General features: G+C 38.5%; 1 protein-coding gene across 10 annotated transcripts in view; it reads left to right on the forward strand.

Moving 5' to 3' along the window:
- The window catches only part of LOC117394649 (FH1/FH2 domain-containing protein 3-like), a 262,112-nt gene that overhangs the window by 158,613 nt on the left and 80,781 nt on the right, over positions 1-22,718 (forward strand). For 5 of the 10 annotated variants that reach the window (XM_059012819.1, XM_059012820.1, XM_059012823.1 and 2 more), the window contains exons 6-11: positions 7,274-7,368; positions 14,558-14,669; positions 16,117-16,211; positions 17,061-17,204; positions 17,394-17,644; positions 18,472-18,561. In XM_059012819.1, coding sequence (XP_058868802.1) covers positions 7,274-7,368; positions 14,558-14,669; positions 16,117-16,211; positions 17,061-17,204; positions 17,394-17,644; positions 18,472-18,561 — 787 coding nt within the window. The remainder of the gene's footprint in view (positions 1-7,273; positions 7,369-14,557; positions 14,670-16,116; positions 16,212-17,060; positions 17,205-17,393; positions 17,645-18,471; positions 18,562-22,718) is intronic. The other 5 variants (XM_059012822.1, XM_059012825.1, XM_033993033.3 and 2 more) reach the window with 1 other exon arrangement.

Here is a 22,718-nt window from a genome sequence, read left to right on the forward strand (position 1 = left end):
CTATTTTCTTTCTCCCAAAGCTTGTCAAGTGACCCCTGGTCTATGTGTAGCACTGATTATGTCCTGTTTTGCTCAGTTAGTTGTCCCTGCAGATACAATAGCCCAGCTTCCTGCGAAGCCATCCAATCACACTGAGAGGCTGCCAGCATAATTACTAAGCATTTCCAAGTACATTTTTAGTAATACTGGTTGTATTGCAATGGTTCAAATGCTTTGAGTTTACATGGAAATCTTTCTACAAACACTGTGCCGAGATATCAGGGGCTTTTTTTTGTTACTGATCATGTAAATAGCACTTTTGTGATAAGATTTAAACTGATTAACAGTATGGAGTGGGTTTCAGTTATGCAAATGATAGGAAAATGTTTGCTGGAGCAAGTACAAGCTGGTCGTGCAACATATACAGTATCGCTGAGACCTGCAAGTTTTTGTTTTTTCTAAAGAATTATTGTAGTGCACGATTCAAGCTATGGTCTCAGGCAGTATTGCTAGCAGTGATAAATAGCCATGGCATTGTACCATGCAGAGAAGTCATTTTTTTAACAGTTTAAGTTAAGACACTCAGGAACAGTCACTCAAAGCACAGCCAGTACTCGCTCTCTCGGTCATAACCCACTGCAAACCTGTTGCTGATTGGCCATACCTAATGTCCATTTAGCCCTAATGATACACGTGCAAAGGCACAGAAGTTTATTTTTTTCTTAATTTTTATAAAACTAGAAAGAAAATACCAAGAACCATACATTAACTGCTCCCATCTTGTTATTACATTTCAATCTTTTTTTTTAAGAACATTTGCCTTTGCAGGAAATGTATCTTTCTTTGCAAGGGACACGCATATACTCTGATGGTTTAACAGAGGGACCTGTTAGGCACCCTCTAGTGGCCTCCAGTCCTTACTGAAGTACTGTGAGTTTGGCACATGTATGGCAAAACATTTTACAAGCTGGTAAAAATCTGGTAGAAAATACAGGGTTTCAACATCAATAAAATATCCGATTTTAGAAACAAGCCCAGTTCTAAAGACTGACCAATTTGTTTTCTTTTACTGTTGAATACAGTTGGACCTCACTGTTTAATGTACTGGGAGAATTGTAAAAGGTGTTTGATAGACAAATCATGTGTAAAACCTGGCATCGGTGTTACTTCTAAACTGCTAAGGCTAGCAGCATAATGATTTTAAAATAGTTAAGTCCTCCCTTTAACACTGTTTATTGAAGCCAAATGTTGCAACCAATAATGACAAGATTGGACAACCCTTAATCCTAAACTCTCCATGGGCTGATCTATTACATATGCACATGGGGTAGTTCAAACTCTCTATTCAGTACAATGCATTTCAGATTATACTTAAGCGACCTTCTGCCATAGCATGCTTGCTGCCACATAGCTTTCCGCATTGGAAAGTAACTTCCTTCCAGGCACATGTAGTAATGTAGGTGTTATGAAGGCATGATATGAGATGTCATTTTGGTGATGTTGTGTGTGTGTGTGTGTGTGTGTGTGTGAGTGTACAATAACAATAAAAAGCTAAGAAACAAACAGAGTAGCTTGAGAGTTAAAGAAAACCTAGGAGGCTTATCCTGCCTTCTTACAAGTCTGTAATTACAGGACTGTATGATGTTTACAAACCAAACACTGTAATCGTTGTTATTATTCAAACAAATTATTATTATTATTATTATTATTATTATTATTATTATTATTATTATTATTATTTATTTCTTAGCAGACGCCCTTATCCAGGGCGACTTACAATCGTAAGCAAATACATTTCAAGTGTTACAATACAAGTAATACAATAACTTTTGTTCAAGTGTGACAAACCACAATTCAATAATACAGCAGATAATAGTGATAGTTACATCAGGATATGATTAAATAGTGATAGTTACATCAGGATATGATTAAATACAAAATACTACAGGTTAAACACTTGGCAGATTACAGTATTCTGAAGTACAGGATTAAATGCAGTAAAATAGGGGGCAGATATGAGAGCTGACATGTAAATCCTTTTTATCTATTTTGTGTTTAAATACACAGTTTACACCCTGAAATAGGAAGTAATGACCCCTTATCTGCACCATTTTGGTAAACTAAATATCTGCACCGTTATTTTAAGCCAGGGATTGATTTCATATAAACAAACGTTTCTCAGCAAGCTCAGGTCTCTGCAACCATACGTTCCTGCCAGCTGTTTATTTTGGGATGATACTGAAGTTCCCTTCTGGCACCCAGTGCAGAGATGTAATGAGAGATGCAGGTATATTATCTATTTTAATGAAAGCAGTACACAAAGTATGGGAGATATAAACCCTTTCCAGGTGTGCAATGTTCCAGACAACTGGTTAACTGGCCAGACATCACTGTGGATTATTTAAAATGCCAGGGCCTATCAACAATGCATGCTTACAGCCAGCAATCTGGCAGGTTGCAGTTGTCACTGTGAGGGTATTTATTCTTTTTGGAAAACCCTTTTAGAACATGCTGTATATAGTCAATCAGGAACAAAAAATCATGAATTTTAAGACAGCTTACTGTTTATTCAAGGTTTGTTCTCTTGTAATTAAAAAAAAAAGATATATCTTCTAGCAGATTCCTATCTGTTCCAAGTTAAAATTACTTGTTAAAATCATAAGGGACTGCTTCACATCACCGCACTGTAGCAGCCCCAGTTGGCTAGGTGGCCAATGAATTTGAGCGGACACCTCCAGGGGCTGGTAGCTGACCAGCAACTGCTGTTGATCTCCTAGAATTAGATACAATTGGCTTAGCGGTGAGACCATTGAGGAGTTGCTGACATAACCATTAAAAACAAAATGTATAGAAAAAATACTGTATGTTACCTTCATTTATTATTAGGAAAGTCTCAAACTTCATCAGTGAAAAGTCATTCATATATGGTTGTATACTGCAGCTTTTGAAAAGCCAAGTATTATTATTTTTAACTACAAAAACTATAATGATTTAAGTGTGGAAGACAGCAAAGGAAAGAAGGTACAAGTGTGCAAGTACTATAAAGTTAATATACATATTGTGGCAGAAAAAAACACCTAAGAATTTTGGAAAGTAACCAAAAACCAGTATGTAAAAAGCGAAAGCCCCAGAAAAAATCAATTTACATAAAGCACAAAATAAGCACAGAAAAATTAAATTAATAAAAACAGAAGCCCTACTTATAATACTGGTTGCCTAGGTTTGTAACCTACTTTAAAAAATCAAAAGCGAGTCAGGGAGTGAGTTCCAAAGTCTGGGGGCATAATTAGAAAAATCTCTTCCACCCATAGAGGCAGGAGAAAGAAACAGAGAACAGACCTGAGTTGGAGGAATGCAAAGAGTGACCTACCAAGTTTTAATATTATTTTAATGGTGCATAGGTGTTATTTTATTAGCATATATAGAGAAAAAACAGGAATACGAGGCTGACATGTTGTGTGTAATTAGCAGTGATTGGTAAAAGAAGTATAGCACCTGGGGGCTTGTCTAGTGCATAAACAATATGCCCCTGCACGAATGTTAACATGGCATGTTCAAACAAAAGCTTCTTTTTTTTTTGGCACACAGAACAAGGTGGGTTTGCAGATAAGACAACTGGAAAACCACTTTCTCTGACATGTTGGTATGGGCTGTAAGGCTTTAGCAAACTCCCAAAAAACTATCCTATTCTTTTACATCAATCACTGAGCACATTTAATGACAAAGACTGGACTCGTAATTTGCTTAATGTTCTGCTTTGTCACTCTCTTGTTATGATTATTATGTTGAATTAGAGCCAAGAGCTCCGGGTGTGCTTACCTCACAAGGCACTGTTTGGAACTCCTTTCTGTGACGTGCAGTACACAGAGCAACAAAGGGGGCCTGGCTCAGACCCCTTAACATTGATTTTCCCTCTGGAAATAATCCAAGCGATACACAGCTTAGGAGGAGATACTATAAGTAAGTTATATACTTATTTGAAAATAAGCATGCATAGTATTGGAGCACTATAAAATTAATGCTGGTCTTAAATGAAGTCAGATTGGGCTCATTATGACATTGACCTTTTCATGGTGTCTGAATCCAGTCTGGTAAAAACTTTACAAAAAAGTAGCCTTTCACATCAAAGTGAATTTTTCAAGATAGAAAAACTGAGAATGTGTGACATTAAACACACTGTGGTCTCTATTCAGTTAATTAATTATTTGTTTATTTAGCAGATGCCTTTATCCAATCTATATAGCGGTGTATCTAAAAACCAACACAATTTAACCCCTTCCGTCACTGTGTGTATAATTGTACCATGTTAAGTTTCCTATCAATGTATCTGTTTTAGAATGCATAATGTTTTTTTCTTTTTTTTCAAAGTTTTGGCAGGGCAACTTCTTGAACTCAATAGACTTCACACAAACTTTTAACATTTCTAAAAATGTAATTTAAAAATTGTGACTGGAGGGGTTATTTCAATATAGGGAGTGCTTGAAAGAATTGTAGAACTCTAGAACCCTTCAGGTCCCTATGCACTTAAATGGATAAATTGGCTAGTTCTTAAAAGGTTTAACAATTCATTAAAATAAAGAGACTTTGGAAAAACTAACATAGCTGGCCGTGTGTGTGTGAGTCTCTTTAAAGTAAATGTGTTTTTTAAAAATTAAGTAGAATGGCAGGTTTGTTCCAATTTTTTTTATATTTACATTACAATAGAATTTAAATCTGCCACTATTTAGAGTAATTGCATAGACCCCACTATGACTATATACTGTTTAGTTTTGAGAACATGCAGGAGTCAGCCACATGAACTTGACTGGGAAAAAGTCACCCAAAGTTGTATTAATGCCCAAAGAGTGAACTGGACTCCCTCACGGTGTCATGTTGTTTTTACTGTGTAACAACCCTCTTAATTGTCAGTTGTGTCCTACACAAAGTACTGGAGGCTAATTAATGGTACTTTTCTTGTAGTAGTCTGTGCTGAGAGGGCATTTCCTTGACAGTGACCCCTGGGGGGATTCTGGCATTGATTTGATTCTTAAAGACAGACAATTCGTTTGAAGAGAACAATAAAAAAAATAGACCTGAAGGAATTATGCTGTGTGCCCAGACTGTCAGTGCTGCGGATCTACTTTCATTTCCCTGTTAGTTTTCCTTAGAGACAGGAGCCCTGGCAAGCCCATACCAAAACTTTTCAGTTTACTCTGAGGTTATTATTAGTTGCCTAAATGCTTATTTTATTATCATTTTACAAATGGAAGTCTTGTCAGGAGCAACTGTATTGTACAAGCCAAATATTTTCCCAGGGGGCATTTTTATTTTCTGTGGGATCATTAAGCATGCATAGTCTTAATTGACTGAAAGCCAGCCATGTCCACAGGCGGCATAGCAGTATTTGTAATGTTCACTTCTCAGATGATTTCATAAATAAACATTGGACTTCAATTGATAAAACAAACTGCAACAAATATGCTATGTATATATTTATTTATTTATTTTATGTAGGCATTTTATCAAAGGATTATGTTGGCAGTGACTCATTTGCACACAGGCGTTACCATAAAGCAATGAATGACTGGCCTACTCAGGATAGTTATTGTATATTGAGATTTCCTCTGTGGATTTGAATCCATACAGGACTATTACAACAATGAGAATTGGCTTAAACAATACACTGATAAAAAAAAAACTGTGCATAACATTCCATTGCATTTCAGATCTGTTTCTCAGTTACAATAGTAATAATAATTGTTATAATGCCCTATCAACATCCCATAAAGTATTCTGTTTAGTTTTGCATGCTGGATATGCTAGTGTCATGCAGTGATAATTAATGATCTTTGCTTTATCTGCTGTCTGCAAGAATTGCTTCAAATAGAGCAGTTTTATCACAGTGTAGGTAGAGCACAAAAATCTAAAGAATGCCAGCTGTAGTAAACGTGTGTGTGTGTGTAGAGTAGGGCACGCTGTCTGAACAATTTCAGAAGAGAAGCACTATGAAAAAACAGTACTCTGTATTATACTACAGAATAGCACTGCCTATTGGGAGCGCGTCCTTATAGTGATGTGTGTGTGTGCGCGTGCGTGCGTGCGTGTGTTATTATTATTTATTATTTGTTTATTTAGCAGACACCTTTATCCAAGGCGACTTACAGAGACTAAGGTGTGTGAACAATGCATCAGCTGCAGAGTCACTTACAATTACGTCTCACGGAGCACAAGGAGGTTAAGTGACTTGCTCAGGGTCACAGGTGGGATTTGAAACAGGGACCTCCTGGTTACAAGCCCTTTTCTTTAACCACTGAACCACACAACCTCCTATATTGAGCCAGATTTTTCTTACAACAGGTCTCTTCTGAATTCATTTTCAGAAATATCTTTCCAAGAACAAGTGGCTATATTTGCTAATTGAATAGGAATAAACATTTCACATATTGACACGTTTGGTTTCGGATTTCTCTGAAAGAAATAGACGCTAGAAATACTGCCAGACTTCTAATGGATGTGTTGGAAGATCCTTAAGTTTGTGTCTAATTGATGTGGTTTTTTCCCCAGTTTATTAAACCACTAGCAGAAGTCAAAGTGTATGGATATAAAGCATAAAAATGGACTAAGCAGAAAATCAGGAAAGGAAAGACCACAGCTACAATAATTGGCATTTATATTCAGTAAACATTTTTCAGCCGATGAAGTGCATTCTTCTGGGGGGTCTAAAAATAGGTGACTAAAGCGAGAAACTAATGTACGTACTCCATGTACTGCAGATCTATTCCTGAATTTGTGACTTACTTTAATTTATAATCACCTGTATACAAATACAATCTGTGGTAAGACTGCACATGCAGTTTATAGCACCACAGGTGGTTATAATTGCAATGTTGGGGTCATTACAGCATTTGCACTGCTGTTTTAGTTGCACACGGCATTGCAACAATATTCAGGATTTTCACTGCACAGTAAAAACATAACTTTAAACAGTCAGTCATAAATTCCAAGAAGCAAGTCCAGTAGGTAAACTTTTTGGCTAATGCTTTCAATCAGGAATTGTTGTCTTTGCATTGAAAGATGTAAGTGACAGCAGTATTTGGCCTACTTGTATTTTGTGGGTAACTTATGGATCTGTCACCATAAAGAACCCCCTTCTTCCTTAAAGATGAGAGAGGCCATCATCAAGGGTTATGGCAATACCTCCAAGCAGCAAATGACCCCAAAGTTAAAATGTTGCTATTAGGTTAGTTAGTAGAACACAAATTATGAAACAAATGATGCATTAAATGTATGTATGTTTTTTTTCTTTTTTTAACAGCACTTGGGCAGATCATGCTCTATGTGGATGGGATGAATGGGGTCATAGGTCACAATGAAACTATCCAGTGGCTCTACACACTCATAGGGTCAAAGGTAAGAGAAACTATATTTCATATATTCCAACACGGATATACATTTTTTGTTTTTTTAACCCTACTGCTGATGTTTCTGCCTCAGCTACCCCTTTTAATTGTTTAAGTCTATGGGTACATTTCCCTATACAGGAATAAGAGCAGCAAAGTGATTCAGTACATTTTTGGGAAACCTGAGCCCTGCTCTCACAGATTAATCCAAATGCCAGAAAGTTAAGAGTGAAGAAGTGGGGGAGCCTTACATTAGCCCTGACACACCTAGCACTAGGGGGGTAAAATAGGCTGGAACTGTGTCTTCACCACACTGCTACTGACCAGGTGCCTGGTTAGCATGAGCAGACAACTGCTTGGCTGGCTTTGTCCTCCAGGGGCAGGTGGCACTCTGACATTCCAAATCGGGGAGGAAAACAGGGCATTAAATGTATCCTTTACTTTGGTGGTTGCCATATTGGAGTCATATTTGGCTTCATACTGTATTGAGTTATTGTCTTACTATTTGGTACACAGCATTATCATATCATTTTTTTCAGGTCCATTCTGGTTCAGTGCTCAATTTTTGACCTTGGCTAATAACAGTGATTCAGATCTTTTTCATATCTCCATTTTACTTCATGTTACAAACCATTCGATCTGATATGCTGTTCCCCTTACATTTTGACACAGGGGATGCTTTGTTTTTGTTCACAAAAACTGCCATTTCTACTTATGTAAAACTTAACTTAGAAGAGAGGAAATATAAAAACCAGTCACTCAGAACAAAAATTCAATGAAAGTTACTTGAGGTAGAATTTAAAGGACGTGTACAGTAATTGTCAGTTACTTGGCAGGTATTTGTGAGCAATTTCATGAAAGACGTAAAACTTTATTGGGTCAGATTTCACATTTCTCCAGAATGGTAAATCTGATTTTTTAAAGAAAATTTATATTGCTCAGGACAATTTCAGCTTTAAAGCCAAATATAACAGAAATTGTCATAATGGCCAGGGGTATTTTAATACCAGTAAAAATTTTTTTTTTTTTTTTTTTTTTTTGCAGTTCCTCAGTTTATAAAATCATTAACATAATATTTCTTGACATGTAATTTTAGATCAGAGGTAGTGAAAACAAGCAATTACATCATTGTGTGCTGGCTGCCGCTAGAGAGGTGTCTATAATTCCTTATAAGACTTTATTTACAGTCGCGTCCTCTTAGAAAATACTGTGTTGTCTACAAAAACTACAATCACAAAGGGAATCAAGTTATGACATCAAATCATTACCTCCTGAAAACATTAGTAAAAAAATGTGGTACCACTACTGCTGATGTAGTCATAAGACTGGGTGGAGGTTTTTAGTTTCACCTTTTGGCATAAGTTGCTTTTTTCCAGTTTGTCTTCATGATTAGTCAAGAGAGTTGTGTTAACCTTTATCTTCACAGCTGGAGCACAGAAGTATGTGTAATGTTACCAAAGCTCAATTTTCTTAAAATATTATGTCTACGATTTCACTTCAAAATGTTGGTATCAATCTGGTTTGGTACATATTGTGAAACTGACAGACAGGAGGATTAGGCAGACAATAGAGTATATCAACTAATGCCTGTGAAAGTAAAAATAGAATGTATTGCACCAAATTGAGCAGATATTTCTATGTCAGTAACCTCTCACTAGACTCACAACTGTTCTTCTCCACACCAGAGAACAATAGGGGAGCAAGTTCACCTGACTCCTGAGTGAACTAATTTATTGCTAATATGTGTTTGTTGGCAGATCATAGAGCCCACCAGACTTTTGCCTTTCTATAACCCTTGCTGTAAATTCTTCACCTTGCCAGTGCCAATGCTCCTTCTCTAACCTACTGCAGCTCTTCCAAAGCGTTTTCAAGCCTTTGCAATATCTGTCAACTGGTTAATTAGCAAAGAAATGCAACCTGTAATTGGGGTTTCTTCCAGATCTCTCTCCAACTAAACAAATATGTTATTTTTTATGTAGAGCCCATGTTGCTTATGAGTGTGTGTGGTACAGTAGGAATCCTTTGTCACTCTCTGCCCTGGAATGCGTTATGCATATAAGACTATTTGCACCTGTGTGCTCCAAGCGTAGCAATGCATGAGAGAGATGTCTCTGCTGATTGTTGCTATCGAAGGATGGTTGAGCAAACACACCTTGCTAATGAGGGAAGGGTATGTGCTACTTAAGAACGGGGAGTCCAAAGTTACTCTGATTAATATAATGCTATTAGCTCATTCTTTGCCTCTCAAAACCATATTTGTATGTTGCACAGTACATAAACGTAAATGAGGGCAGAAACTTTTCTGCTTAATTTCTCTTTTTCTTTTTTAACGGTCCTGTACTGTTTCTCAGTCTCTTGTTGTGCAGTGCTGTTTCTTCTCTGGCTATGTCAAGTATTAGATATTAGTATAAGATACTCCTGCACTGATAACACAGAGGTGGTGGCTGAGGTGCTCCGGTTTTTGATTGATGTCTTCAAAGAAATAATTAGACTGGGAATGTGTTTATTATTCTTGACTTCCACACATCCTTTGTTGTGCTTCCACCTTGGGACAGAAGACAATTGTGAACTTCTCTTTGAATAAAGTATATTTGCCTGGCTATCAACACACTGTTAGGCTGCTGTTTCAGGAATTTCTTTTTATTTACCAGACAACAATTACAATGAAAGATTACTGTTTATCATAATACTCTGCATACCTATCTTAGTATGACAGTTTAAGAGGAATATTCATCATATAAATATTAAAGCAGGCTTAATGTAATATGAAATAAACCTCAAAACACTTGTTTATTAGTGTTGTCTCATTACTTTGTGATGCGTCCCTGATGAATATTTATAGTAAAGTGTAGTTAAAAAAGGTAATGCATAGCCAAAGATTATAAAACAAGATGTAATCCATTTGAGTAACATCTATTTGTAGTGAGATCTAAATCCCTTGTTATGAACATGCATAAGATCGAAAAATAATATTATTACGTGTCATGGTATTTTGTAAGATATAAACAGGCACCTGAAATACACAAACTAAAAATGGAAGATGTATTTTATTATTTTAGGTTAAGCCTCTTTGATTTAAAAAAAAAATTACAGTTGTGACCAACCCTGCCACCTCTTTATACAGTACCTCTTTACAAAAATTGATACCTAAATTAACAAGTCACAGGGGAAGGAAGATGCATGACTGTATGTCATTCTCCCATGTCAGCTTCTTTTTTTGTGATTACTGTAAGCCCTTTGGAATCTTGATAAGACTTTAACATACTGTACATATACAGTGGGATTGTCTGTTCACTAAAATAAAATGGCAGTTTGGTTGCACTTGATGCTGCATTTCAGGGAAGATGTGGACCAGTTTGGGGATTGGATCTATCCCCAAAAGGCAGCCTGCAACAGCTGTGCTCTACCTATGCTGTTGCCTCGCTTGGCCAGGGGGGCACTGTTTCCACACTTGTATTACAGTGACATGTCAGTAAAAATAAAAAATGTAGGAAGTGTGTAATATAACAGATAGTTTCTGGATGTGGCTTGGAAATCCTGATAACTGTTGCTGTTAAATATTGGCGAGTCCTCAGACATGCTTTGTGGAACAGGATCCCCTTTCATGAGAGAATTCTTTCCATGACCTTGATTACTCAGTCATAAATTAAATACTGGCCTCTTCAAGATAATTTCCTTTCTTTCTTTTTTTGCTTGTTAATTCATGCGATATTGCCACTCATGCTGTAGCATACAACTGACTGCTTAAGAATTCTAGGAGTAACAGAGAGAACAACTAAGTGCAGCTACAGAGTGGATCTATAAACATTATTGTTACATTGTTATACACTTATAACAAGGGAGGTTAGGATTCAGTTCCATGTGGATAAATGTGAAAAAGTTTGTTATTTTTATTTTTATTTTTTACTTTTTGTTCGTCCAAATCCAAAGTTGCAGTCAACCAGTTTCCCTGTCACTGCTACAGACACATAAGAGTGGCATCCAGTTATGTAGGCTGCAAATCATCTTCAAAAACATCAGATGCATTTGACTTTCGAATGCTAGCACCCTCGTCTATAACATTCACAATTCAGCTTCACAGTACCAGGGAATTCCCCAAACTCCTTTAAAAGACTTTCTCATAAAAAAACTAAAAAATAAACCTATAAAATCCATCAAACCCATGATTGTTCTAGTGGCAACACCAAACATCCTGTGTATGTAATTAGCTCTGTCTCCTAATGTTCGTTTCCCTATCAAATGTGTAGCTCCTTTAGAAGCGAGTTCTCTAATTTAGAAGTTAATTTAAGTACCTTTTCAATTTGAAGATGACCACCAACAATACTTTTGGGTTATGCCTGCCACACGTCAGGTATTCACTGAGCATTTTAGGTCAGAGCTGCCGATAGGCCCCTCCAGGGAGTGACGTCATCGGTCCCACCTCCTGAGGGAACAAATAGTCACTCCATGGAGCTCACTTCCTCTTTTGCTTCTCTCTGCGGTAAGTTAAGGTATTAACCTGTCTAGTTGCTGTGATTGAGTCTCGCTCAAGTTTACTGGAGTTCCCCTGCTTTATTTTAAGAAAATATTGCTGGAAGTCGGCTTGCCACTTTCCTGGAATCAGTAACTTAGCTTCTGTGAACTGAGCTATAATCGTTGCGTAACTGCGCGTCATTAAATCTTTCTTTCTTTCTTTCTTGCACCAGTCTGCATCGCTTTGCGTCACAGAGTGCTTTCTAACCCCGCAGCATCTTGCTCCGGTTTTACGCGCCTTCAGTGCTTCGGCACTTCGGGGCCTCAGAGCCTCGGGCAACACAGTGCCCTCGGTGCTTCGGCACCCTCGGGGCCTCAGCCTCGGTACAAACGGTGCCCTCTGTGCTTCGGTGCCTAGGCGCACCAGAGTTCGGCATTCCAGAGTTTAGATGCCCTCAGGGCTTCAGCGCCCTCGGCGCTCCAGAGTTCAGACGCCCTCGGTGCTCGTCGCCCCTCTGTGCTTCGGCGCCCTCGTGGCCTCAATGCCTCGGGGCATGCGGTGCCCTCAGTGCTTCGGTGCCTCGGTACTACACTATTTAGACGCTCCTCGGGCCTCAGAGCCTCAGACCCCCAATACCTTCTGTAACCTTGGTGCTTTGGCGCCCTCGGTACTTCAGTGCTCTAGTTAGTTGCTCTAGTTCGATGCTCTGGCGTTAGACGCACTAGGTGATTGGTGCCCTCAGTGCTTTCAGCGCCTTCAGGGCCTCAGAGCCCCACCGCTTCGGTGACCTTGTGCTTTTGGTGATTCGCCGCCCTCAGCGCCTCAGTGCTTCCATTTCTGGTCGCCCTCAGTGCTTGGTTGCCTTCGCAGGTTCGATGCAAAAGAGGAAGTGGACTTCGTGGAGTGACTATTTGTTTCCTTGGGAGGCTGGGTTGAGGACGTCACTCCCCGGAGGGGGCTATCGGCAGCTCTGACATAAAATGCTCAGTGAATACCTGACCTGTGGCAGGCATCCGTAACCTAAGTTTTTTTTTTTTTTTTATGGACCAAATTGGAGTATGTTCTCTTTTTTATAAGTATAATGCCTGTGTGTGTGTGCTGTTCTGTGCTGTTTATGGACTGTGATCTGTGAGGCAACTGTACATGACAGAAAGCATATGGACATGTGGCTTCTCAGACATGAAAAGCTCAAGGGAATTTGCTTTAGCATGTGTTAAATACACATGCACTTAAACACACATATCATTGCCATCACTGGTCACTTTGCTGTGGTTAACCAGTCCTACTTGTTGTCTTCTTTACATATCAGGATTCAAATTAAGGGTAAATAAAATGATATTGCATGACATATATATATATATATATATATATATATATATATATATATATATAATTACAACGGTAAACACATTAAACATAAATATGTATCACAATACATATATAGCAGGTCTTCCAGTAAAACATTTTGCTAAATTGTTTGCTCATTTCCTCTCTAAACATTGCTTAGCGCAGTGGAGTTGTTTGGCTGTTTGACCTTATACTGATAGTTTTACTTCCCAGAGTCCCATAATTCACTGTTCTGCTGGGCAACACGCTCAGGACGTCCTTCACCTTCTCTCTGGAAGGTTACATTACTAGAGCAATCGCTCCCTGTACTTCAGTGCCATGTCAAAGAAAAATTCAGTACCAGACGCTAAAGCCTTAGGGTGTTCAAGCAAGTCTGCAGTTTTATTTGAGTTGATGTAATTCATTCTGGCAGATTGGTCTTTGGCTGTCCTCTGCTGACCGAAAAGGTCAACGTTCTTTTAACTGCCTCCTCACATACATTCACAGACAGGCATCAACATCCCTGTTATAATTGCATTGCCTCCTGTAATTTACTGGAGCTTTATTTGTATTTTAATATTTATACATGGGATGCATAATGCATTTAAAGTAGCAGCACAGATTTTAGGCTCATTATCTGTGTTGAGTGAATTGCGAGGAAGAATCCTCTATTCAGATTTGTATTGGCCCCCCAATTAATGATTTTTGTCTAGGATCATCTTCCAATCCACTGAAATAGGATGTTAACCCTTTCCATACTGAATTATTCTTTGAAGGGTAAAAATGTGATTGTTCTGCACGTCAAATTAAACCTGACTGCAGGTCTTTTACAGTAAATATTTTTGGAACCAGGCTCATATACAGCATTAAAATACATTGATTATGTTAACAGAAATTACTGTAACTGTTATTAAAATGTTGAAACAAACAGTATTCGAATATGTCCATCTGCTGTTGAACAAAATATTATAAAAAAAGAGCTGATAGAAATTCCACAATGAGTTTACTAAACAAGACTTCAACATCATAACAGCTCCTTTATTTTTTTCATTGATACACTGAAGTCAGCTAACTACTGAACTGGCATTTACATTTCAGTATAAAACATCATCAACATTGAACTAAACTATTCACAAGTTTTTTTTTTACAGCAGAGGGCCTTTCAAAAAACACATCCTTAAACTTGCAACAGTAAGACCTGAAAAAAGGCACAAAACAAGGGGCCAAAAATGGAACTCCCTCCATCTTCTTCTCCCCACTGGACTTATCAGAGTCTGAGGTATCAAAACCCTGGAGGGACAAGGAAGCAAGTTGACAGGGGGAAGCCTTTTTTGTCAGGGAAGACTAGGCCCTATTTTGCTATTTCTGCCTATCTGGAGTTAACACACGCTACTTGTCTTGTTCCCTGGATCCTCTGCAGTTCCGGCTGGTGGTGAAGACAGCTCTGAAGCTGCTGCTGGTGTTCGTGGAGTACACAGAGTCCAATACCCAGCTCCTCATTGAGGCTGTCTGTACCGTCGACACCAAGAGAGGTAGGTCCCTAATATACAAACTGGAGACATACTCAGTACACTGGCGGTTACTGTAATATTGGGTATTATTTCCGTGAATCACTTTGTATACAGCCTTTTACTGTATATTTTAATTATACAGATATTATTATCGATATACACTATTACTACAGTCTTGTGAATGTAGAAACATATACGCTTGTTTACTGTTCTACCAAAGCTTGATGCAAGCACACAGGAGTAACTGCCTTTAAATTCAATTGCACTAAATTGGTCCAAGCTGTTGTCACCGTAGTAACGTTCAAACTGCAGTTACAGTACTGCTGTCTACATTTTGTTGCTGTTTGCACTCATTAACTTAGCTGGAGCTATTTTTCCGTGTGGGTAACTGAAAGCTTCCCAATTAATTAGTCGTACAGCCAGACATTGTGTTCTGCCACTGTAGTATAGTGCAGCATTGAACTAATAAAGTATTTTATTAATTTTAGGAAGACATTTTTGTAGAGGAAACTATTCTCAATGAGTGATCATGTATTTTCACATTCTCTTGTGCTTGAATGTATTCCATATGTTTTGAAAAAAAGCTTTCTGCTTCGTTTGCAAGCTGTAACTGAGTATTTGAAAATACTTTCTAACAAGCTATGCAAAGGAATTTGGATGGCTTCCCAACACCTTCAGTAATTGGTATTAATGCTGGGGAAACATGAGACTAGAAGGAAAACCTTCATATAATGTCTGCCTCTCTCTTTTTTCTTATTCTTTTGCAAAGCTGTATATTTGTTCACTGTTACGCCTTTGGACTGTGTTTATTCATGAGCAGTATTCTATAAGTTTGGGGTACATACCTGCTTCACCAACAAACTGTGCTCAGCTTTCTGAGGACTGCTCCATGCGGTTTATCAGTTGCACTTGGAATCCTTCAGTACAATCTGGAATGTGACTTTTTAGATCCTTTTTAGATTAGCGAGAGACTGACCTTTTGAAAGAGATCCGTGCCATATAGGTTTAGACAGATTGTAAAACTTGATTGCAGATGTATGATTTTCTGCTCTCCAAAAAGCTTGCCACGGCTAATATCCATTCCTGTTAAGAGGACAGACTTGATGGCTTCATCTAGGTGTACTGTATACCCTCACATATAGCATTTAAGAATACATATAATGCATGCTATAGACCTTGCAGATGGTCACTTTACAAGTAGAGTATTGATTATCCATTCCTATATTTACACGAATAGGGTGTTAGAATAGCTTCAAGCTCTGTATTAGTAGCATATAGTTTTTTCAACGGTAGGTAGATAAATACAGGTAAATAGATAGACCATATATGGTGTACTCTATATAAAGTCTATAAGATCTGGGAAATTGAAATCATGGTTTACCAACTTAAAGGACCCTGAAAAGAAGAACTGTTTCTGAAAATAATATAGAAACTGGACATTTATGTGTTCTCTTCGATTTATTTGTAGGAACCAAAATATGGTCAAACGCCATGGAGATTTTGGACGAAAAAGATGGGGTGGACACAGAGCTGCTTGTTTATGCCATGACATTAGTCAACAAGGTGAGTGAGAACTTAAATATCAGGGGGACGGGACCCTGTGAAAGGAATACAGACTGGCCAGGGGATCATTTCCTTTGGTGATAGAGAGAGGAGTTGTTTTTGGCAGTCGGACTGGAACTTAAGATACTGTACACCAGTAAATCCTGCCCAGTTTCACAGAATGACCTGTAAGGTACAGTTCTATCATTTCTGGTTGGTGATAAAGTAAGTGGGGCATAAAATGGGGGAAGAATAGTCTTATGGGATGCATTGACCCTTTGGCAGTGCATGGGCAGTACAATGGTGGTTCTATACTAGTTTTCCTTAAAGTTGTACCTATGGGCAAAGTTTTGCCTGCGATACCACAGTATTGTTTTGCAATACTGCAAAACTGATGTAGCAGAGTGGGAATTTAAGGCATTACAACCTTGTGACAAATACATATATATGCCTGGGACCACTGTTCTTTACTGCAGTAAGTGACAATAACAGCACAAGGGATGCTAAAATGGTATGACCATTGGTGCAATAGATTTTCATGTTGACTTTCATGTAGTATTAGAATAGTATGACACACTGGCAAGCTGTATCAGTGCCAGTGTGCCAACTCAACAGGACAACTTTGCAACACATTTTTCAAATCCATTCCTTGTAATGATGTGGTTTGCTGTTGGTTGTGTTAAGTTTTCTCATGGTTAAACACTGATGTTAATGGTATTCCAATGGTATTTTATAAACTTTAGTGCTAACTAATAGAATGTATTTCCCTGTTGACCTGCTTTTTTTCTGCACCACAGGTACTGCTGCCAGATTAAGGTCTGTGTGCCTTTAAGGGAATTTGCTCAAATGTTCTCTTTTTTGAATTCACAGACACTAGCAGGGCTGCCAGATCAGGATTCCTTCTATGATGTGGTGGACTGTCTGGAAGAGCAAGGCATTGAAGTTATTGCACAGAGACACTTGAATAAGAAAGGAACCGACCTGGACCTTGTAGAACAGTTTAATATTTATGAGGTAACTTTTCAGCAAAGTGAATCTGTAGCATGTAATCTTGGCAAAGCCTTCAAAGTTTCCAAAGCATGCATGTATTACTTTCAAACGTATTACCCTGAAACTGTAGTCTTAGCGCTCTACACTGATCACTTGCTGCAGCTCATACATAAGTGTGCATGAGGATTTTTGAAAAGCTGCTTTACCTATTAGATGACTCTGAGGCACGAGGATGGTGACGATGACGGCCAGCCCCCTCCGGCAGGTCGCAAGAACCGCAGAAGAGCGAGTCTGGGAGGGGCTAACGAACGGCGCGGGCTGGAGCGCAGGAGGAGCCGCAGGCATTCCATCCAGAACACCAGGGGGGCGACCTCTGCCCCCGCCAGCCCCAGCAGCCCGCACAGTCAGAACACCAATGGCTTCATGTCCTACAATGGTCAGAGGATTGAGGATCTCAGTGAAAAGTAAGTGTATTTTTGTATTATCAGTTATATGCCATAGAAAAAAGCTGTTGCCACCTTAATAAGAAAATATGGACATGGTATATCTGTCAGCAACCTTGGACCCCTGTGGAAACCCATTCCTAAGGATTACTTAAAAAAAAGGATTTCCTACTGGGTAATAGGCTGTGCTGCTGCAGATTACTGGCTTTTTACAAGCTGGCCATAGTCTTGGTAAGTGATATTCACCTTGGTCCTAGCTCTATTCTTTATGTTAAGAGGACATGAGACAAGGTAAGTGGCTGTTTACCAGTGGTTCACTTACTTTGCAGTGACACAGACATTGAGGCTCATGACCGTGCATGACAATGTCGCAAAATAGGTCATTAGCAAAAATGCACTTTTTCAGAGAGCATTTTGTTTTCTTGCGTGAAACATCATCAGAATATAATGTCGAACAAATGGCTGAATCCCAAAAATAAATAGTGACTACCGTGCTCTTGGTTCTACATGAGAAGTATCTGATTGGTATCTTTTTCTGAAAATCGAGAAGAACAAATTTCAGGATTTTACTATTATATTTAATATGTCAGACCCACCAAGAACAATTAACATGCCTCAGTTCTGATGGGAAAAGAAGTTCAACTGTTGCACTTATCCTGCCGTTACAGTATTGTCACAGCTGCCTAAAACAACATATGGAAAACAATGCTATTTAGTCTATTTACCATGAACAGAACCTCAACCCACTCCACTGTGACACCTCCATTTCATATCTCCTGCCTGATGTTGTGTTTTTCCATTCTTTTCCATTTTCATTTCTCTTTGTCACACCACTGGTCTGTCTGTAGTGGAAGGCTAGAGAGCCATATGGCGTTGCAGGGTGGCGACCAGTCTGAGACTGAGAGCGTGTTTGAGGCTGAGTTTGCACCGTGGCCAATGTGAGTACAGGAATCTAGACCTCGTCACCGGAGCATGGCTCTCCATTGCATGATTATTACAAAGCGTTTGTGTGCGCAGTTCCTGTTGTAACATGTACTGTAGCTGGATCAGTCTGCAGAAAGCATGACACACTAAATCCATACAGGTAAAACATCTTTGAGTCCCAGGCTCCATCCTATGCTGCTGAATATAAATTCATAAAGTTCCCTTATCATTCACAACTTTTTTTTCCATAAATGTATGGCCCATATTCTATATGGGCATGGCTACGTGGCTTGGCTACATGTACCACAACTAATAATGCTACTGTAACTGTAGTATTTGCCTATATTGCATAATGCAAATACAAGCCTAATTATGAATGTATGAAGCTATTAACGAGTTGGCTGGGTTTAGCTGGGGTGTGAACTGATCGGCAGTGTATGTACAGTAGCTGTACAAGCTCAGTTATTTCCAGGGGTCACTTTTGAGCTTAACCTGCATTGTGCATCTCTTGCACAAAGAGCCATTTAACAGACAGTTTAGATTAGGCCTATATCAAGTGTCATTGCAGTAACATACTTACCATATATATATATATATATATATATATATATATATATATATATATATATACTGTATATATATACAGTGCCTTGCGAAAGTATTCGGCCCCCTTGAACTTTGCGACCTTTTGCCACATTTCAGGCTTCAAACATAAAGATATGAAACTGTAATTTTTTGTGAAGAATCAACAACAAGTGGGACACAATCATGAAGTGGAACGAAATTTATTGGATATTTCAAACTTTTTTAACAAATAAAAAACTGAAAAATTGGGCGTGCAAAATTATTCAGCCCCCTTAAGTTAATACTTTGTAGCGCCACCTTTTGCTGCGATTACAGCTGTAAGTCGCTTGGGGTATGTCTCTATCAGTTTTGCACATCGAGAGACTGAAATTTTTGCCCATTCCTCCTTGCAAAACAGCTCGAGCTCAGTGAGGTTGGATGGAGAGCATTTGTGAACAGCAGTTTTCAGTTCTTTCCACAGATTCTCGATTGGATTCAGGTCTGGACTTTGACTTGGCCATTCTAACACCTGGATATGTTTATTTGTGAACCATTCCATTGTAGATTTTGCTTTATGTTTTGGATCATTGTCTTGTTGGAAGACAAATCTCCGTCCCAGTCTCAGGTCTTTTGCAGACTCCATCAGGTTTTCTTCCAGAATGGTCCTGTATTTGGCTCCATCCATCTTCCCATCAATTTTAACCATCTTCCCTGTCCCTGCTGAAGAAAAGCAGGCCCAAACCATGATGCTGCCACCACCATGTTTGACAGTGGGGATGGTGTGTTCAGGGTAATGAGCTGTGTTGCTTTTACGCCAAACATAACGTTTTGCATTGTTGCCAAAAAGTTTGATTTTGGTTTCATCTGACCAGAGCACCTTCTTCCACATGTTTGGTGTGTCTCCCAGGTGGCTTGTGGCAAACTGTAAACGACACTTTTTATGGATATCTTTAAGAAATGGCTTTCTTCTTGCCACTCTTCCATAAAGGCCAGATTTGTGCAGTATACGACTGATTGTTGTCCTATGGACAGAGTCTCCCACCTCAGCTGTAGATCTCTGCAGTTCATCCAGAGTGATCATGGGCCTCTTGGCTGCATCTCTGATCAGTCTTCTCCTTGTATGAGCTGAAAGTTTAGAGGGACGGCCAGGTCTTGGTAGATTTGCAGTGGTCTGATACTCCTTCCATTTCAATATTATCGCTTGCACAGTGCTCCTTGGGATGTTTAAAGCTTGGGAAATCTTTTTGTATCCAAATCCGGCTTTAAACTTCTCCACAACAGTATCTCGGACCTGCCTGGTGTGTTCCTTGTTCTTCATGATGCTCTCTGCGCTTTAAACGGACCTCTGAGACTATCACAGTGCAGGTGCATTTATACGGAGACTTGATTACACACAGGTGGATTCTATTTATCATCATTAGTCATTTAGGTCAACATTGGATCATTCAGAGATCCTCACTGAACTTCTGGAGAGAGTTTGCTGCACTGAAAGTAAAGGGGCTGAATAATTTTGCACGCCCAATTTTTCAGTTTTTTATTTGTTAAAAAAGTTTGAAATATCCAATAAATTTCGTTCCACTTCATGATTGTGTCCCACTTGTTGTTGATTCTTCACAAAAAATTACAGTTTCATATCTTTATGTTTGAAGCCTGAAATGTGGCAAAAGGTCGCAAAGTTCAAGGGGGCCGAATACTTTCGCAAGGCACTGTATACTGTGTATATATATATATATATATATATATATATATATATATATATATATATATATATTTATTTTTTTTTTTTTTCCTATGTTTTGAAAAAAATGAATCCACCCATAGTATTGTAATACCTGTATGATTTGATTTTAGAAATGTCTATGTTGCTTGGCCAACTTACTTGTCACTGATGGTGACTCAGGACCACAATCTTCAGCAGTGTTTCTCCTTTATTTAACTTGTGTATATTTTAATACATTTTTCAAACAAGCTTTTTTTTGTAAATCTGTGAAGTATTTTATTTCTATTTTAGTTTGAGTGACTAGGAGTAAATACTCAGCTGCTGGTCTGCTTTTGTAAAAGACACCCCGTCTGTTTTTATATGCAGCTGATGATTTATTGTGTTTTATGTGGCTATTCCCATCACACTAATCCCTTCTGTGATTTCTAGAGCACCAGTTATTGAGAGTATCAGAACCGAGTACAATAAAGACGTACAGTACTTATGTACAGTATGTCACACATACATTTTTATATACTGTATCTAGAGAAACCAATTTCATTTAACTAAAGTAATTCAAAGTATCCGAATCTGGGGAAAAAAAGGAGATATAGGGCGATATATCCATCGACCACCTGACCATCTGTACCTGACTTACCTTTTTACACACAGAGCATGTAGGTAATCTATTTTTTAATGATACTTTAAACTCTGATTTATTATCCATATCTTTCAAATATTACTCACCACCCTATTAAGCAGCTTAATCATAAAGGATTTCCATTACCATTAATGTGTGTAAAAGGTAATGAGGAGTGTTTTTAAACCTACACATCTGCAGTATCAGGTTATTTGGATTTGGAATCATGAACCTATGTGATAATTAGGTTTTTGGAGCTTTGCTCAAATATCTGTGGATAGATCACTGAAGGAAGTCTCAGTTTTTGGATACAGGTAAGTACATTTTCAGCTTTAAAAGGGGAATAGTAATAGGAACTGTGGCAATTATGGAATTACATTTATTTGAATGAGTTAAAACCCCATAAAATAATATCTCCCACTGATACTTAGGCTTCTAATCTCATTCTTAAAGTCGTATCATGTTTGATTTTGTGGCTGGAAACAGGTAGTGCTGTATGCTGTTACTAAATTGTGGCTAAACAGACATACAAATTAGCTGTTAAGTTTTGGAATGGATTTGAGACAGAAATACTTGGCTTTCTGTTAGGGGGGCTAGAGAATAAGTGTGTGTCTATATGTAATTTATAGTTTTACCTCAGTGATTGTGTCACAGGTCTTTTAAAGTATTGGTAGAAGTTAAAAGATATAAACACTTGAGGGAAGCTACAGCAGGCAGCAGTTTTTGGTACTGTGTTCATTTTGTTTGGTATATAAAAAAAAAACTGTGTTTGCAACATAGAGCCAATCTGCTTGGTGCTACATTGTCATTTATTGTAAATTACAGCTGAATGTGGTATTCTTATGTAACTTTATAATTTATAGTTTTATGCTGGTTTGGCAGTTGTCCTCTGCTGTGTTTGTGTGCACCCTTATCTAGTCTTAGGTTATTAAACTGTCCTCCCTTCTGAAACCTTTTGTGAATTAGCTGCTCGAATCAGGCAAGGTTGTGAAAATATCATATCATAGATTGTGAATATATCCCTTTGTTCCTTGTACTGTACATTTATTCACATTGCCTCCTTTTTTCCTCTCTCCATTATGACAAAAGCAGACTGGCATGTCAAAGCTGGAGACGTTAGGTCAAGCAGATTAAATTGCAGAAGCACTTCCTGCTCCCTCAAGAAGAGTCTTGTTTTTCCTGCAGGAATCCAGGCCGGAATGTGGCTGCCTGGGACACAGGGGTTGCTCCGCAGCTTTTTGCATTTGGTGGTGTCAGGGGTGGTTTCA

This window comes from Acipenser ruthenus, chromosome 3 (assembly GCF_902713425.1).
Source record: "Acipenser ruthenus chromosome 3, fAciRut3.2 maternal haplotype, whole genome shotgun sequence".
Lineage (NCBI taxonomy): Eukaryota > Metazoa > Chordata > Actinopteri > Acipenseriformes > Acipenseridae > Acipenser > Acipenser ruthenus.